We start from the raw sequence: 14,073 nt of genomic DNA, 5'->3' as shown, positions 1-14,073 counted from the left end.
AAGCCCTCGGTACCGAATGAATCCCCCGGTACCCAATCCCTCGGTACCGAATGAATCCCCCGGTACCCAATCCCTCGGTACCCAATCCCTTGGTACCGAATGAATCCCCCAGTACCCAATCCCTCGGTACCGAATGAATCCCCCGGTACCCAATCCCCTGGTACCGAAGCCTTCAGTACCAAATGAATCCCCCGGTACCCAATCCCCCGGTACCGAATGAATCCCTTGGTACCCAATCCCTCGGTACCGAATGAATCCCCCAGTCCCCAATCCCTCGGTACCCAATCCCCCACACGCCCATTCCTGCGCCCGATCCCGGTCCCAGTTCCTGCCACAGCCCCGCGGCTCCCCCGCAGCTTGGACGCTCCCCAGGCCGCTCCCAGGTGAGACCGAGGGGACGCCCGGAGCCCCCCAGGACCCCTGGGGCTGCCCCAGAGGGGTTCAGGCTCATTCTGCACCTTGGGAAGGGTCGGTCTCGGGTGGGTGGGTGAGATGGGTCGCTCAGGGCACTGGCTGTGGCTGGGGTAGGGCTGGGGCAGCCTCACAGGCTACTCTGTCCCCTGGAGACCCCTGTTCTGCTGGCACAGGGTCCAGTGGGTTGTGGCTCTGGGGCAATTTTCCCCCCTCAAAGCCTCCTGTACCCAACCAGCTCTTGCCACGAGTGATGCAGCCACCCTTCCCCTTCAGTCTAGCATGTGTGTTTTAATGGGAAGCCATCAAGTTCATAAATGAGAGTGTCCTGGACCCACAGAAATGATGGTTCTCCTGGCAGGGTTGTGGAGGAGAAGGCAGCAGCACGGGGAGCAAGGTTTGGGTGGTTTTCAGTGCCAGCATCTCATCCTTTCTACATGGGTGCAGCAAAGCTCCATCAGCAGCCATGGGCTCCAGGTCGGGACAGGCTGCTGAGGCTCAGATCAGCAAGGAAAAGAGGAGTGAGCCATGGCTCTCTGTCCAAGGGTTGAGGAAGCCTCCCCTTTTCATGCAGTACCTTGAAAGCACCCTGTGAATGGTCCTCTTCTGAACAGAGCCCGTGCTACAAGGACAGGCCGTAGGTGCCAGAGCAGTACTCCACGTAGTCAAAGGCCTCGATGGGGAATGTCACAGCCCCCCACTTCTTGTACCTCCTCTTCTCTGCTGGTGTCTCCACCACAAAGTTTTTGATGCAGAGGACAGGCAGCTTCACCTGGCGGTACAGCATCTCCATGCCCCAGTCCTGTGTGGGCAGGGAGGGGACAGTCACCCGAGGCACACACGGCGTCCCCAGGCTGCAGGGCCACAGGGAGGGGACAGTTCCTTGCTCCCAAGGCGTGTCCCTCCACAGGAAACAGCCTGTGTCCGTGTCCTACAGCACACACATGGCACAGCTCACAAGGCTCAGCCCTTCCTGTCCCTCCAGCTGTGCCTGGGCTGCAGACACTGGGGAATTGTGGTGCTCACCTGGTTGCAGTTGTTGCAGGAAATGCGGCAGCCGGGCTCCCAGTCCTTGAAAGTCCTCTGGAACTGTATTTTCCCAGAGGAAACTCTGTAATATGACCTGGAAGGAAGGGGCCATCAGGGCTGGGGTGAAACACCACACACCCAGCGGGCCAAAAGTGTCTCTGGGGTGAAACACCACAGTGCTGCTATTTGGCTCAGCAGCAAGGGCCAGACTAGCTCAGGCACGTCCTGATGGCTATATTGGTAATATTCCAATAACTCCCCTTACCCCTCTGCCTGCCCTTGAGCCCCCTACCCGAATTTGGGGTTGACATTGACGTGGTGCATGCCCTCCACGGTGCGGATGTCGCTGCCCCGGCACACGGGCCTGCTGCAGTTGATGCAGTACAGCTGAACAGCAGACGCCTGGTGCAGCTGCCTCCGCTCGCTGATCCTGGACTCCTTCAGCAGCCAGCTGGCCACGGCCACCCTCTGCAGCTCCTGGATCTGGGGGGGACAGGGGGGTATCACCGGAATGTGCTTTGAGCTGTTTGATTTTCCAGCATCAGTCTCATTACATGGTTATGACAATGGGAAGATGCCACCAGCTCACATCCCAGGCAGCAGACAAAGAACTTAATGTTACAACTTACTTCGTAAGTTTTTTCACCAATCACACAAAGCAAAAGCACATTGACAGTAGTTCTATCCAACCACTATAAGCACAGGTACCTTTGGTTAAAACAATGCTTGCTTATTTCAAATACAATACCTGCTTGTAAGCCTTAAAGCACAATGCACAAAGCTCCATTATTAAGCTTCAAACTTCCTAATATCTTGCTAGATAAACTTTTCTGTAGCTTAGAGAGTTATTCTAGACAAGTGTTAATACACAGACCATTGTTCTATTTGTCTTTGCTTTTCTACTTTCTAAATAATTTTTCTGCTGGCCAATCTCATGGCTGCTGCTTAGCTCTAATCACAGTTCTGCTGTCTCTGAGGCCTGCCTTTTGCAGCTTTCCCAAACCCCTCTGATTTTGTGGGTTCCCACAGCAGGGGACAGGGGTCAGCAAAGGACAGATGGGAGACACGGCAAGATCCATGGATACCGAGGGAGGCATTATCAGCACAGAGCAGGAGGGCAGGGCAGGATGGGCACACGCTGGTGAGGCCCCTCACACAACCCCACCCCAGGATCTGGGGAATCTGCATCTCTGCTTCTCTGAGACAGAGCAAGCAGCAAGAGCTGCCTGGCCCTGCCAGACCCACGGCAGCACCCAGCACCCACCTTTTGGAAGTACTCCTGCTCAGGCATGGCTTGCACTGCCTGAATCGCCCTCTTCATGAGCTCCACCAGGTCCTCATTGAGCAGCTCTCGGGTCACCTCTCTGGTGTTGGCTTTGGCAAGGACAGAGTAGACGCTGTTCTCAGCACGGGCACGGCCCCGGGCCTGCACGGCAAGGTTCAAATGTTGCAGTCAACAGATGAGGGACACAGCCAACCCTTCTGTGCCACCCTGTGAGGACGAAGCCACCTCCACCCTCCTCTGCACCTTGCCAAGGAGATGGGCTCATCCCCAAGGAGCTGCCTGCAGGGAATGCAAGAGCCACCATGTCCCACCCCTGCCCCTCTGGGGGATCCTGGCAGGGCCAGAGGGAGCCTGGGCAGCACCTGCATCATGGCAATCTCGTTGGTCATCAGCCCATAGCGCACCACGATGTTGCACTCGGGGATGTCCAGGCCCTCCTCAGCCACACTGGTGGAGAAGAGCAGGTTGAGGGCTCCCTGACGGAACTGCTTGATCACATCCTGCTGCTCATTCTGGGTAGACAGAGGGGCGATGCTTCAGCACCTGTGTAGGGCTCTGAGACCCCCAAAATGTGCAAAGCGGGGTCGGTGCAGCTCCTGCCCACCCTCCCTGCACTCACCTGTGTCATGTGCCTGGTCTGGTTGCTGTAGCCGGCGCCGGTGAGGACGGCGGCCCTGATGTGCTGCCCACGGAGCGTGGCCGTGCTCTGCAGCCAGCTCAGCAGGCTGTGGGCACTCTGCCTTGTCTTGGTGAACACAATGCCACGAGAAGTGCCCAGGGGCCGAAAGTGCTCACGCAGGATCCCCTCCAGCCTGGCCAGCCTGGGGTTCTCATAGCGGTGATCCCCAGCAAGCGCCTGCAGCTTCGCCCTGTTCTCTGCACAGGTGACAGGAGCGTCAGGGACACCCCAAATGCAGCCGGCATCACCCCCCTCCAGGCCCCTCAGTTACCCTCAAATATGGTGCTGAGAAACTGTTCGGTGGGGTCCTTCTCATCCCTCTCAGAGCTGTAGAACTGCTGGAGGCACTGGAAGGCGTCCACCATCCTCACGGTGTCGTTGATCAGCAGAGCGTCATTGTACTTGCGCAGGTGCAGGGCGCACACCCGCGTCTTGCGACAAAACATCTCTGTAGCTGCCAGGGCAGGGGACACGGCAGTCACAGCCTGTCCCCATGGCCCAGCCCTGCCACACCCTCCCTGGCACAGCCTCACCTCTCTTCTCCAGCTCCACAATGCGCTGCTCGTAAACCTGTGTGCCAAAGTCCCGTGGGAAATCCGGCTTCTCCATGAACTGCTGGATCTGCACCATCACCTTCTTCAGCTGCTCGCCAAAGGGGTCCTGGCAGCAGAGAGGGGCTCAGGGACAGGGGAATTGTGGCTGCTTGCTTGGCCCAGACAGTTGTGGGATCCCCCAGCACCAAAGCTCTGGGTCAACTGATTTTTCACACTTTCAGATGAAGGTGCCTCACACAGCAGGGCTTGGGGGGGTCTCACCTTCCACCCAGTGAGCAGCCCCATGCCTCTGAGCATCCCATGCATCTGAGCATCCCTCACCTGTGATCTCTCCTGGCACAGGTCATACTGCTTCTTGGGTTGGGGGACGTGGCTCTGCAGGTGCTGCAACTCGTCCTGCACCAATGCGATCTTCTCAGTGTCCAGGTTGGCACAGATCTGAGAAGGAAAAGACCTTCCTGCTTCCACCCTGAGCCCAGCTGCCCAGGACAATGCTACTCACCTGGTGAGTTTGGGGATGACTCCTCCAAGCTCCCAGCACCCACACACCTGGGCATCACCCCCCATGCCAAGGAACACCCTGCTGAAACAGCACAGGGGGCACAGGACGCACCTGCAGGATGTGCTCTACGGCCCCCTCAAAGGATGTTGCCCCCCCAGTGCCAGGGGATGCCGTCAGCCCCAGGACCTGTGGCAGGTCCTGCTCCCCACGGAGCTTGCGCTGGAGGTATCTCAGCATGATCTTGTTGTAGACAGCGTCCTTGTGGGTGTGGTGGCACTCATCTATCACCAGCAGTGAGAAATCTGGGGGAAGGGAGCAAGGTGAGATGGTTGGGGCTCAGCCACAGCTGTGGGGCCAGCAGTATTTGTAGTCTGGTGCCCACCTGTCAGCTCCACGTGCACGTCCTCCTCCGTGCTCACCAGGGCATTCTGCAGGATCTGCGCTGTGCAGATGACAACGTCGCTCTTCTTCACCAGGTCAGCAAAGAAGGTTTTGTGGCTGGTGTCCCCACTGATGGACGCCACCTTGAAGGTGTCCTGCAGCACGTGGAACTCCTTCTCGGTGTGCTGGTCCACCAGGTGCACCTGCGCCCACAGGACCACACTCAGCGCTGGCCAGGACCGCCAGCGGTGGCTGTCGCGATCCCGGGGCAGGGCAGCACCTTGTTGACAAGCACGGCCACCTTGCCGTCCCTGCGGCTCTCCAGGTGCTGCCGGCAGACGTGCACGGCCACGCGCGTTTTCCCGGCCCCCGTGGGCAGCCAGACGATGCTGTTGCGGCCGCTCAGGGCCGGGGCCGCCGCCTCCCGCTGGTACCCCCGGAGCTCCATTCCCCGCTCTCCGCGTCCCGGAGCCGCCGCAGCCGCCGGGAAACGAAACTGGAGGCGGCGCCGAGAGCGGCGGGCGGGGCACGGGGAAGGAGCAGCAAGGGGGGGCCACGCTGGCCGAGCTGGGGAAAACTGAGCCGAGCCAAACCGAGCCGAGCCGCCCTCCTCGGGGATCCCCCGGGAGCCCCGGCTCCCAACTGGAAGCGAAACCAAAAGCGAGTGGAGCTCCCACAGAACCTCCCCACACCCAGATCGCCCCTGTGCCTCCACCTACACCCCAACTAAACCCTGCACCCCAATTCTGCCCAGCGCGCCCCAGCCCATCCACAGGGATCGTCACACTCTCCCCATCCCGAGCTGTGTCTCTTCCCCTCCCCAGCACCCTCCAGAACATCCCAGGTTGCCCCCCCCCCCCGCCCACCACGCTGGGGTGAGCCCCAAGGATGGATCTGGGGCTGCACAAGGACATTTATTAAAAAAAACAAACAAACGAACAAACCAACGAAAACACCAGTCAAGTGAAATGGGGGAGTGGAGGGCAAGGAAAGGGGTGGGGAGCAAGGAGGGGACAAGGAGCAGAGCAGGGAGCAGAGGCCAGCACAGCACCGGGCAGCCACGCTCCCTGGCACTCAGAGGGGCAGGGCTGGGGCTGGCAGCCCCCACGGCCCAGCTGGCAGGGAGGAGGGACAGGCAGGGAAGGCAGACCTGCCCCGGAGGGGAGGGAAGGGCTGACAGAGGCAGCAGGAGCTGGGTGAGCAGGGCAGAGCCCCCTGCCCAGCAGGACCCCGGCCCAGGAGCAGCACCGCGGGCAGAGCAGGGCTGAGCCCGCCTACATTCAGTGTGAGGGGCAGGGGCTGCCTGCGTGTGGACGGAGCAGAGACCAAAGCACTTGTGTGCCCCTGCCCTGTCACAGGGAGTCAGGGCAGAAGGCACGATCCCAGGTAAAGGGGATGCACAGGGCTCAGGGGGCTCCCCCTTCCCCAGGCAGAGGCGGGAGCTCAGTGCTGTCCCTGCCCTGGGCAGATCCTGATGAGGCAGCTCCAGCCTCACCCCCATTCCCTAGGAGAGGCAGCCAGAGCACCTCAGGGATAAAAGCACCAGCCCCCCAGCCCCTGTGGCTCCCCAAGAAGGAAAGCCCAGCTCCCCAGGCTGCTCAGCAGCACCAATCCCTCCAGCAGCTCCTACCAACACAAAGAGTGGGGCTGGATCCCACAGGAGCCCTGCCCCTCCCACAGGAAGGCCGGTGGCCACAGCAGATCCAGACCAGCCCCCTCTACTTGTCGATGAGCCCCCCCTCCTTGAGCTTGAAGTAGAAGAACTTCTCGAGGGTGTTGGCACATTTGCAGTAGTCGCTGTCGGGCGGGTTGTACTCGCGGCAGTTGGTGATGATGCGCTGCAGGTCGGCGATGAACAGCTTCTTGGTCACATAGTAGCGGTTCTTCAGCCTCTCTGTCATGGTCTTCAGGTCTGCAGGTGGCACAGATCAGGATTCCCCCCAGCCACTGAGCTGGACGGGTCTCAACTCATCCCTCTCATTCTGGACTATCCCGAGGCTCCCACCGCCCCCACAGACCCCACGATTATTGTGGGGTTCTCAGCCCCCTCTGCTGATTAATGTGGGGTTCTCAGCCCCCTCTTCTGCAATCCTGTCCTGGCGTGCTGGACACACCAACCTACCAATGGGGAAGCGGATGATTTCATAGTAGTCTGGTGCCTCTGACTTCTTCACCGGCTCCATGAAGGGCCACGCACTGGGGTGGGTCTGGGGAGAAGTGGGGGGCAGTTGGAGCAATGAACACACAACCCTTGTCTGCTCCAGCACCCAGGGGTCCTGCTCCCCCCCACACCCAGCAGTCCCCAAGGGCAAAGCCCTGTACATCCCAAGGGAGGCAGCTCTGAGGGCTGTCAGGGGGACAGGCACCCCAGAGTTGAGGGTCCTTTCTTGCCCACACCTTGATCTGGGCCAGGAGGTTCTTCAGCATGTTGTAGAGCTGGTCTGGGTCCTTCAGCTCCTTCCTGCAGGACAAAGCCAGTGCCCATCAGCCTCTCTCCACTCCAGGGCCAGGAAAACACCAAGACTGAGGCACAGCCCGAGCTGAGCCCCCAGCCCCGCTGCTGCAGAAGGGCAGCAGCAGCACCCCACGCAGCACTCACCCCTTCTCCTTCCCCAGTGGTTTCCAGCCTGTTTCTCCTGGAATAAAGTGTCAGTGTCACCATGTCTGCTCTGCAGCCATGGGGAGGAAGGACAGAGCCCCCCCTGCCAGGACTCACGGATGCCAGGGACGCTCTCGATGGGGATCTGCCTCACGCCCTCCTTGAAGCAGGTCAGGCCTGGGTAGACCTTGCGGATCTGAGCCTGTTTCCTCTCAATCAGCTTCTTGATGATCTGCATGGAATGGGGGGTGGAAGGGAGCAGGTGAGTGGGGGCTGCAGGATGCTCCAAGGACCCCACAAACCCACCGTGCAGGGCCAGAGACAACCCCAGTCAATATCAATGCCACCACTGCCCCCTCGCTGCCCTGCAAGTCTGCACTCAGGGTCAGCACAGCCCCACACCTCTCCTCTACCTTCAGGGGGTGGCTGGCAGTCACCTACCCTTGTGCCCACCCCTGGGCCATACCTCCTTCTGCTTCTTGATGATGTGAGAAAGCTCAGTGTAGGGGATGCGGGGGTTCAGCTCACACTCCATCAGGGTTGCCCCCTCATAGTCCTTGATGTATCCCAGGTAGCGGCTCTTGGGGACCTTGATGTCCTTGGAGAAGCCCTTGGGGAGAGGGGCAGGTGGGAAGGGGTAGGTGGAAGGGGGTAGGTGAGCAGCAGAGCTGGGAGCAGCTCCCAGGGGAAGGAGCCCACCTGCTTTTTGAAGTAGCCAATGGCGTACTCATCTGCATAGGTGAGGAAGTAGAGGATGTTGTGCTTGATGTGATACTCCTTCAGGTGGTTCATCAGGTGTGTCCCATAGCCCTTGGGGAAGTACCATGAGACAGAGATCCCCTCAGGCAGCCCCAGCTGGGATAAACAATCCCCTCCCACCCATGGAAAGGGCAGCTGGAAGATGACCAGGAGCAACTACCACAGCTTGGGGCTGTCCAGTGCTGAGCAGGTTTGGCTGCCCAAGGGGCTACAAAGAGACCATCCTGCCCACACCAAACTTTGGTGGGGGGACACCTGTGTGCCCACCCCCCTTCTCTCACCTTCACTTGCTCATTGGAGGTGACAGCACAGAAGACAATCTCCGTGAAGCCTTGGGTAGGGAACATACGGAAGCAGATGCCCCCAATCACTCGTCCATCCTTGATCAGTGCCAGGGTCTTGTGCTTCCTGCGGGCAGCACGGCCGAGGGTGAGGGGAGCCCCCCACACCGGCCCCCATGCACCCCCCAGCCACGCACGGGTCAAAGACGAGGCGAGTGATGTACTCCTTGGGCATGCGGGGCAGCTGGTGGGAGAAGACATTCTGCAGCCCCACCAGCCACATCAGGATCTTCTTGTTGGATTTCTGGGAGAGGGAGTTGCCGATGACGTGGAACTCGATGATGCCGCGCCGCTCCTCCAGCCGCGCCGTCTCGTCCCGCGCCGCGTTGGCCGACAGCAGGCTGGTCTGGGGGCACAGAGTGGGGTCACTGGCACTGCACACCCTCTTTGGGGGAGCCCACCCCACCCTGGCACGCTGGGGAAGCAGCTCTGTAGTAATTCAGCCTCCTGGTGGGTGCAGGTTTGCCCCTGAGCAGGGTGCACAGGCCGGATAGCTCAGTCCTCTTACAGGGACAGACTGCCCAAAACCCAAGCAGCTCTCAGCTGCTGGCAACCTTAGCAAGCTTAAGGGATATCAGCTCTTATAGTGATTATCAGCTCTTTGTGATTCCAGCTCTTAGCTTGCAAGGTGCCACAGGCAGGCAGACTCAGGGCAAGAGAGGAGAAGGCCATTCTGGCATTCTGCAGTAATGTCTGTGAAGAGTTCCAGTGACAGCTCTTCTCCAGAACTGGGCTTAACCAGCCCATTATATAGGGTATAGGGGGATCAGAAATTGGCCAATAGCAGGGGTTAAGGAGAAGTGACCTATGGGGTTACAGAGAGATAAGCAGGGGTCCAAAAGGCAGAAGAAAGGGCTTCCAGCCATTCACTGTGACTTGGCATTTCCTATCTTTAGGCCTCTGCCCTCCATGGGGCCCTGGCAGGCCCTGTGCCTGCTACACTGTAGGCCATGGAGGCACCCCAACATCCCCAGGCCATACCTCGGGGCCCAGCATGGCAGCAGGGTCCGTGATGGTCAGCATGACCTCATTCACCAGCTCCATGGGGATGTCTCCCATGACACGGATCCGCTTGGCATCCTCCAGGGTCAGGCTCTCGGGGAGCTTCCTCTTCTCTCCTGGCATGGGAGCAGAGCGGCACATGCAGTGCTGGGAAGGACCATGGACAGTTCCAGCTTTCTGGAGGGGGCTCAGGTGACCTTACCTGGCAGGGGCTCTGGGGTGCTGGTGTCCAGGCTGGTGGCTGAGCTGCTGCTGCTGAGCTTCTTGCTGAAGAGAGGAGTGGTGGGCACGGCAACAGTGCTGACTGCAGCTGCAAGAAACCCACGGTGCCCATGACTGAAAATGCCTTGTGAAAATGCTCAGCCTCACTTTGACCCTTTATCCCTCAGCCCCCAAATAGAGGGAGGGGAAAATCTTGAATTATCCTGAAATACCTGGGCGAGACACCAGCTGGGCACCCTCTGCAGCTGGCACTGTGAAATCAGCCTCCCAGATCGGAGAGTTCTCACCGTAGATCTCCTCCTCCAGCATGGAGAGGAACCTGGCAGGGAGTGGCACATCAGCATGCCAAAGGAGGAGTGCCCTCCAGCAGCCATCTCCACACCAGGCACCTACTTGGGGAAGTGGGTGAGGATCAGTGTCCGCTTCTCTGGCACCAGCTTGTCCTTCTCCACGCGGAATTTCTCCAGCAGCTGCCGGCGCGTCACCGTGAAGATGGACTTGAGGAGGCTGCGCCCAAACACGTGCGTGGTCTCATAGCGGGGCAGGCTGTCACAGCTCTGTGGCACATGGCAGTAGCACAGCCACCTGTGGTACATGAAGGGGGGCTCTGGAGACAGGGCTGGAACCATGTTGGAACCCAGGAAATCCCTCTGGCTGCCCTGGAGGACTCGAGCCCCTGCCCAGGGGGGCTCAGAGACCTTGGCACAGAGCCCAAGACCCCTGTGCCTCTGATTTAGCCCTTGGTAAAAACAATTACCAACCTTCTATGAGGATTTACAGGCCATGAAAGTTTAAGTGGAATGATAGTGAATTGATCACAGGGTGAAAAATAGATTTTGGGTTTTTAGAATAGGGGTTCAAGGGGCAAGATGGAGGAATCTGGGCATGGCCAGCCTTTCTCCTTCTTCTTCTTGGCCTCCATCTTCTGCTGTGATGGAGGCACTTTTGGATTGGTTTAGAGTAGAAGCTCACTGTCTAACATAGGTGATAGGTATTGGAAAGTAATTGTAAATATTGTACATGTAGTTTTTAGTATAAAAAGACGACACTGCCCCAAGGACAGGCAGAGTGCCTCTGACTGTCTTGCTGAGTGGACCTCGGCAGGTCAGGAGAAAGAATTTTATAGATAAGATACAATAATCAACCTTGAGACCGAGAAATGAAGAGTTCTCACTCCTTCTTTGACTGCCAGGCTGGGAAAAGAGACTTTTTAACACATCTTGGGGTCACTTTGACCAGCTAGAGAGAACCAGAGACCCCAGAGCAACCATATCCCTCCTGGGACAATATTGCTGGGAGCAGGCTGGATGAGGGCACTGCTGACATTTAGAAGCATTGGCACCATTAGGTGCCTGCTCTCCTAGTGACTGACAGCCTGGGAGAGCCCAGGGTGGCTGGCTCAGAGGCCCCCTGCCCTCCTCACCTGGTGTAGTTGACCTTGTAGGTGGCCACGTCGTCATTCTGGGAGCGCTGACGGAACTGGGACGGCGTCTCCAGCTTCCAGTAGTTGAGGCACAGCAGGAACATCTTGGAGAGCTCATACATGGTCTGGCGCTCCTTGGGTGGCAAGTGGCTGAATTTGTACTGCACGAAATTCAGGACTCCCTGGGGAGAGGAGGGCACAGTGGGAGGGTGCCAGGAGCTGCTCTGGGCTCTTCCATGCTGCCTCCCAGAGAGTGAGGGGACCGTGCAAGAGCAGCAGAACACAGGACAAGCCATCAGGGCAGTGCACCAGCCTGCCAGCAGCCTCACCTGCTCAATGTTTGGTTTCTCAAAGGGAGGGCTCCCCAGGGACCCCTCGACCACAGGCTGGCTCATCTGCAGGATGCACTTCCGCAGCAGCTACAAAGACACCAAGAGACATGAACTGGATATTCCAGGAAAGGTGGAAGTGGCTGAATGCTGCCATGGGGCTGCTCCAATTTCTACAGCCAGGAAGGCACCGGTGCTGCCCTTGGAGCACACCCATTCATCCCATAGAACTGCCCCCCATGGGAATTCCAGGCCAGGAGAGCAGTCACTCCAGAAGAGAGTCAGCATTCCAGGTCTCTGGGCTGTGGGATGGTTCACAGCTTCAGCACCAGCTCCAACAGAGCACAAACAGCGGGACAGCAACCCCCACAATGACCAGAAACTCTGCACAAGTCCCCCCAGGAGTGGGGCAGTGAGACCTGCCCAGCCCCAGACTCACCTTGAACAGGTAGAAATACACCTGCTTGGTGTCTGTGTCCTCCTCCTTGTGCACTGACATGAAGAGGTTCTCCACATCCACCACCATGCCCAGCAGACGGTTGATCTCCTCCTCTGAGACGTTCTCCAGGTGGGACACGTGGTCAGCTGTGCCACGGAGAAAGCCAAGGGATCAGCACCACAAAGAGAAAGCCAAGGGATCAGCACCACAAAGAGAAAGCCAAGGGATCAGCACCACAAAGAGAAAGCCAAGGGATCAGCACCACAAAGAGAAAGCCAAGGGATCAGCACCACAAAGAGAAAGCCAAGGGATCAGCACCACAGTATAGGAATGTGCTTCTTGTTGATGGAGTGACAAAACTATCTTTTGTCTTCTTAAAAAGAAAATAAGCTTAGAAGTGCTTCTCTTCAATCCAGTGAAAAGACACCTTATAGGACTTGGGGGACTCCACCTCAAATTTAAGGAGAGCTAATTGGACAGGAGCCAAGAAGTTTTGTTTGGGCAATTTACTAGAAAAAGAAGAGAACAAAGAAACTAATTGCTTTTGTGAAGTGTTTTACTAAGGGCAGGAGAGCTTTCTGCGCTTAGTTTTTCTCTGTAAAGAGTTTGTTATTTTGCCTTTTATTAAAACCTTTTTGTTTCCAACACTGCAACACAAGCCATCCTGCTGATTTTATGCCTTCTAAGGTAGCTGAGCTATCTTGGGTGTGAAAAAGACCTCCAAAAGCTTATGAGACCTGGCTCAAAGAAGCTCCTATTTCACCACAGTGAGAACAAGGGATCAGCACCCCTGGCCCTGCCCAGGGGGTGCCACAGGAGTTACCCAGAGCATGGCCACAGCTCCGGCAGGGTTCGCTCAGGTTGGTCACTGGCTGCTGCAGGTCCATTCGAGGGGCTGTGGGGGGGTTGGGGTTCTTCCAGCCATTGCACTTGCAGGCATCGTTGGCCTGGGAAGAGGAGAGGGACAGCAGTGGTTGTTGCAGTGGCTGCCACCTTCTGTGGCCAAAGATTTCCCTAGCTCCCATCTACCCCTTTTCACCCTGCCCAGCTTTTCTCAGCCCCCATCACCCCAATACTCCCCCGTGCAGCCCCAGGACTCGGCAGCCCCTGCTCAGTGACATCCCTACACCTCCCTTGGGTAACTCAGCACCCCCGTCCTGCACCCCATGTACATCTCAATCCCGCATCCTTTGTCCATTTATTCCTTCCACTCACCCTCCTGCATCCCTAAATTCCCCTCCCACACCCATACCCGTCCTTGCCACCTCCTCCTGCATCCCCCACTCGGGTCAGCATCCTCATCCTTCATCCCCCACCCATGCACAGCACTGAACCCCCACTCCCGCATCCCCTGCACCCCCACCATGCCCGTCCTTGCATCCCCCACTCGTGCACAGCCTCGAACCCCCCCTCCTGCCCTCCGTGCCCTCCCGGTGCCGCCGTCCCCACCTTACAAGCCGAGAACACCCCCAGCTTCTCCAGCTTCTTCCCGCGGGGGAACCCCCGCACCTGCGCCTTGCGCTGGCTCGCCCGCTGCTGCTGGCTCAGCCCGGGCCGTGCCGGGTCGCTGGATCCAGCTCCTCCAGCCGTTCCCCCGCTCGCCCCCGCTGTGGCCGCCGTTGCTGTGGCCGGGCCCGGCGGGGGCCGCCCGGGCTGCGCGGCCTCCGGCTCCGCCATGCCGGGCCCGGCGTGCGCCCCGCGCGCACTGCGCCTGCGCGCCAGGAGCGCAGGGAACGCCGGGAGTTGTAGTTCGCGGCGGCGGCCGCGGGGGAGGCGGCGCCGCTGCTCCCGGGACGGCGCTCCCGGGGCCGGTTCACGTCACCCGCTGCCCCAAACGGGAGCAGAGCTCCCACTTGGCACTGCGGGTGGCGTGAACCGCCCAGAGAGGATCGAGGCCCGGTCATGACGACCCACCGCGACAGCCCCTCACGGGACGATGCCGAGCCGTCGGTGCCTGGCGGAGCGCTCGCACCCCTCCGGTAGCCGGTAGCGCTCCGCTGCCTCCCGCAAATATGGAGCGTGGCCACGCCCTGTTCTCCAAACGCGGTGTGTGACCCGCCCTCCGCCTGCTCGCAGCCGGCTTGGGCGGCCGGTGCGGAGCGTGGCCGCGCCTCCTGC

At 59.1% G+C, this 14,073-nt stretch overlaps 2 protein-coding genes across 3 annotated transcripts; both read right to left on the bottom strand.

Moving 5' to 3' along the window:
* Positions 1-682: 682 nt before the first annotated feature.
* On the bottom strand, positions 683-5,535 carry DHX58 (DExH-box helicase 58). Of its 2 annotated transcripts, XM_071450715.1 has the most exons (13): positions 5,122-5,418; positions 4,843-5,044; positions 4,572-4,762; positions 4,280-4,396; positions 3,938-4,064; positions 3,676-3,858; positions 3,345-3,601; positions 3,088-3,237; positions 2,705-2,866; positions 1,733-1,923; positions 1,438-1,534; positions 989-1,213; positions 683-908 (listed from the first exon to the last, which is right to left on the bottom strand). In XM_071450715.1, exons 1-12 carry the CDS (start codon positions 5,287-5,289, stop codon positions 1,034-1,036), a joined length of 2,025 nt encoding a protein of 674 aa, XP_071306816.1. In that variant the 5' UTR covers positions 5,290-5,418; the 3' UTR covers positions 683-908; positions 989-1,033. The 2 variants fall into 2 exon arrangements, with proteins under 2 accessions (XP_071306816.1, XP_071306818.1); XM_071450717.1 differs by having other exon boundaries at positions 683-1,213; positions 5,122-5,535.
* Positions 5,536-5,742: 207 nt separating this feature from the next.
* KAT2A (lysine acetyltransferase 2A) lies at positions 5,743-14,053 on the bottom strand. The gene is made up of 18 exons (XM_071450714.1): positions 13,405-14,053; positions 12,779-12,902; positions 11,956-12,101; positions 11,517-11,606; positions 11,188-11,369; positions 10,158-10,349; positions 9,977-10,083; positions 9,745-9,852; positions 9,522-9,658; positions 8,678-8,886; positions 8,481-8,607; positions 8,140-8,250; positions 7,907-8,050; positions 7,558-7,672; positions 7,441-7,477; positions 7,239-7,302; positions 6,964-7,048; positions 5,743-6,753 (listed from the first exon to the last, which is right to left on the bottom strand). The coding sequence occupies exons 1-18, from the start codon at positions 13,630-13,632 to the stop codon at positions 6,560-6,562; spliced, it is 2,400 nt and encodes a 799-aa protein (XP_071306815.1). The 5' UTR covers positions 13,633-14,053; the 3' UTR covers positions 5,743-6,559.
* Positions 14,054-14,073: the final 20 nt, after the last annotated feature.

This window comes from Agelaius tricolor, unplaced genomic scaffold (assembly GCF_023055355.1).
Source record: "Agelaius tricolor isolate 1412-34295 unplaced genomic scaffold, bAgeTri1.0.p SCAF_31, whole genome shotgun sequence".
NCBI lineage: Eukaryota > Metazoa > Chordata > Aves > Passeriformes > Icteridae > Agelaius > Agelaius tricolor.
The sequence above is the reverse complement of the archived record's forward strand: the minus strand, read 5'-3'. Positions and strand labels throughout refer to the sequence as shown.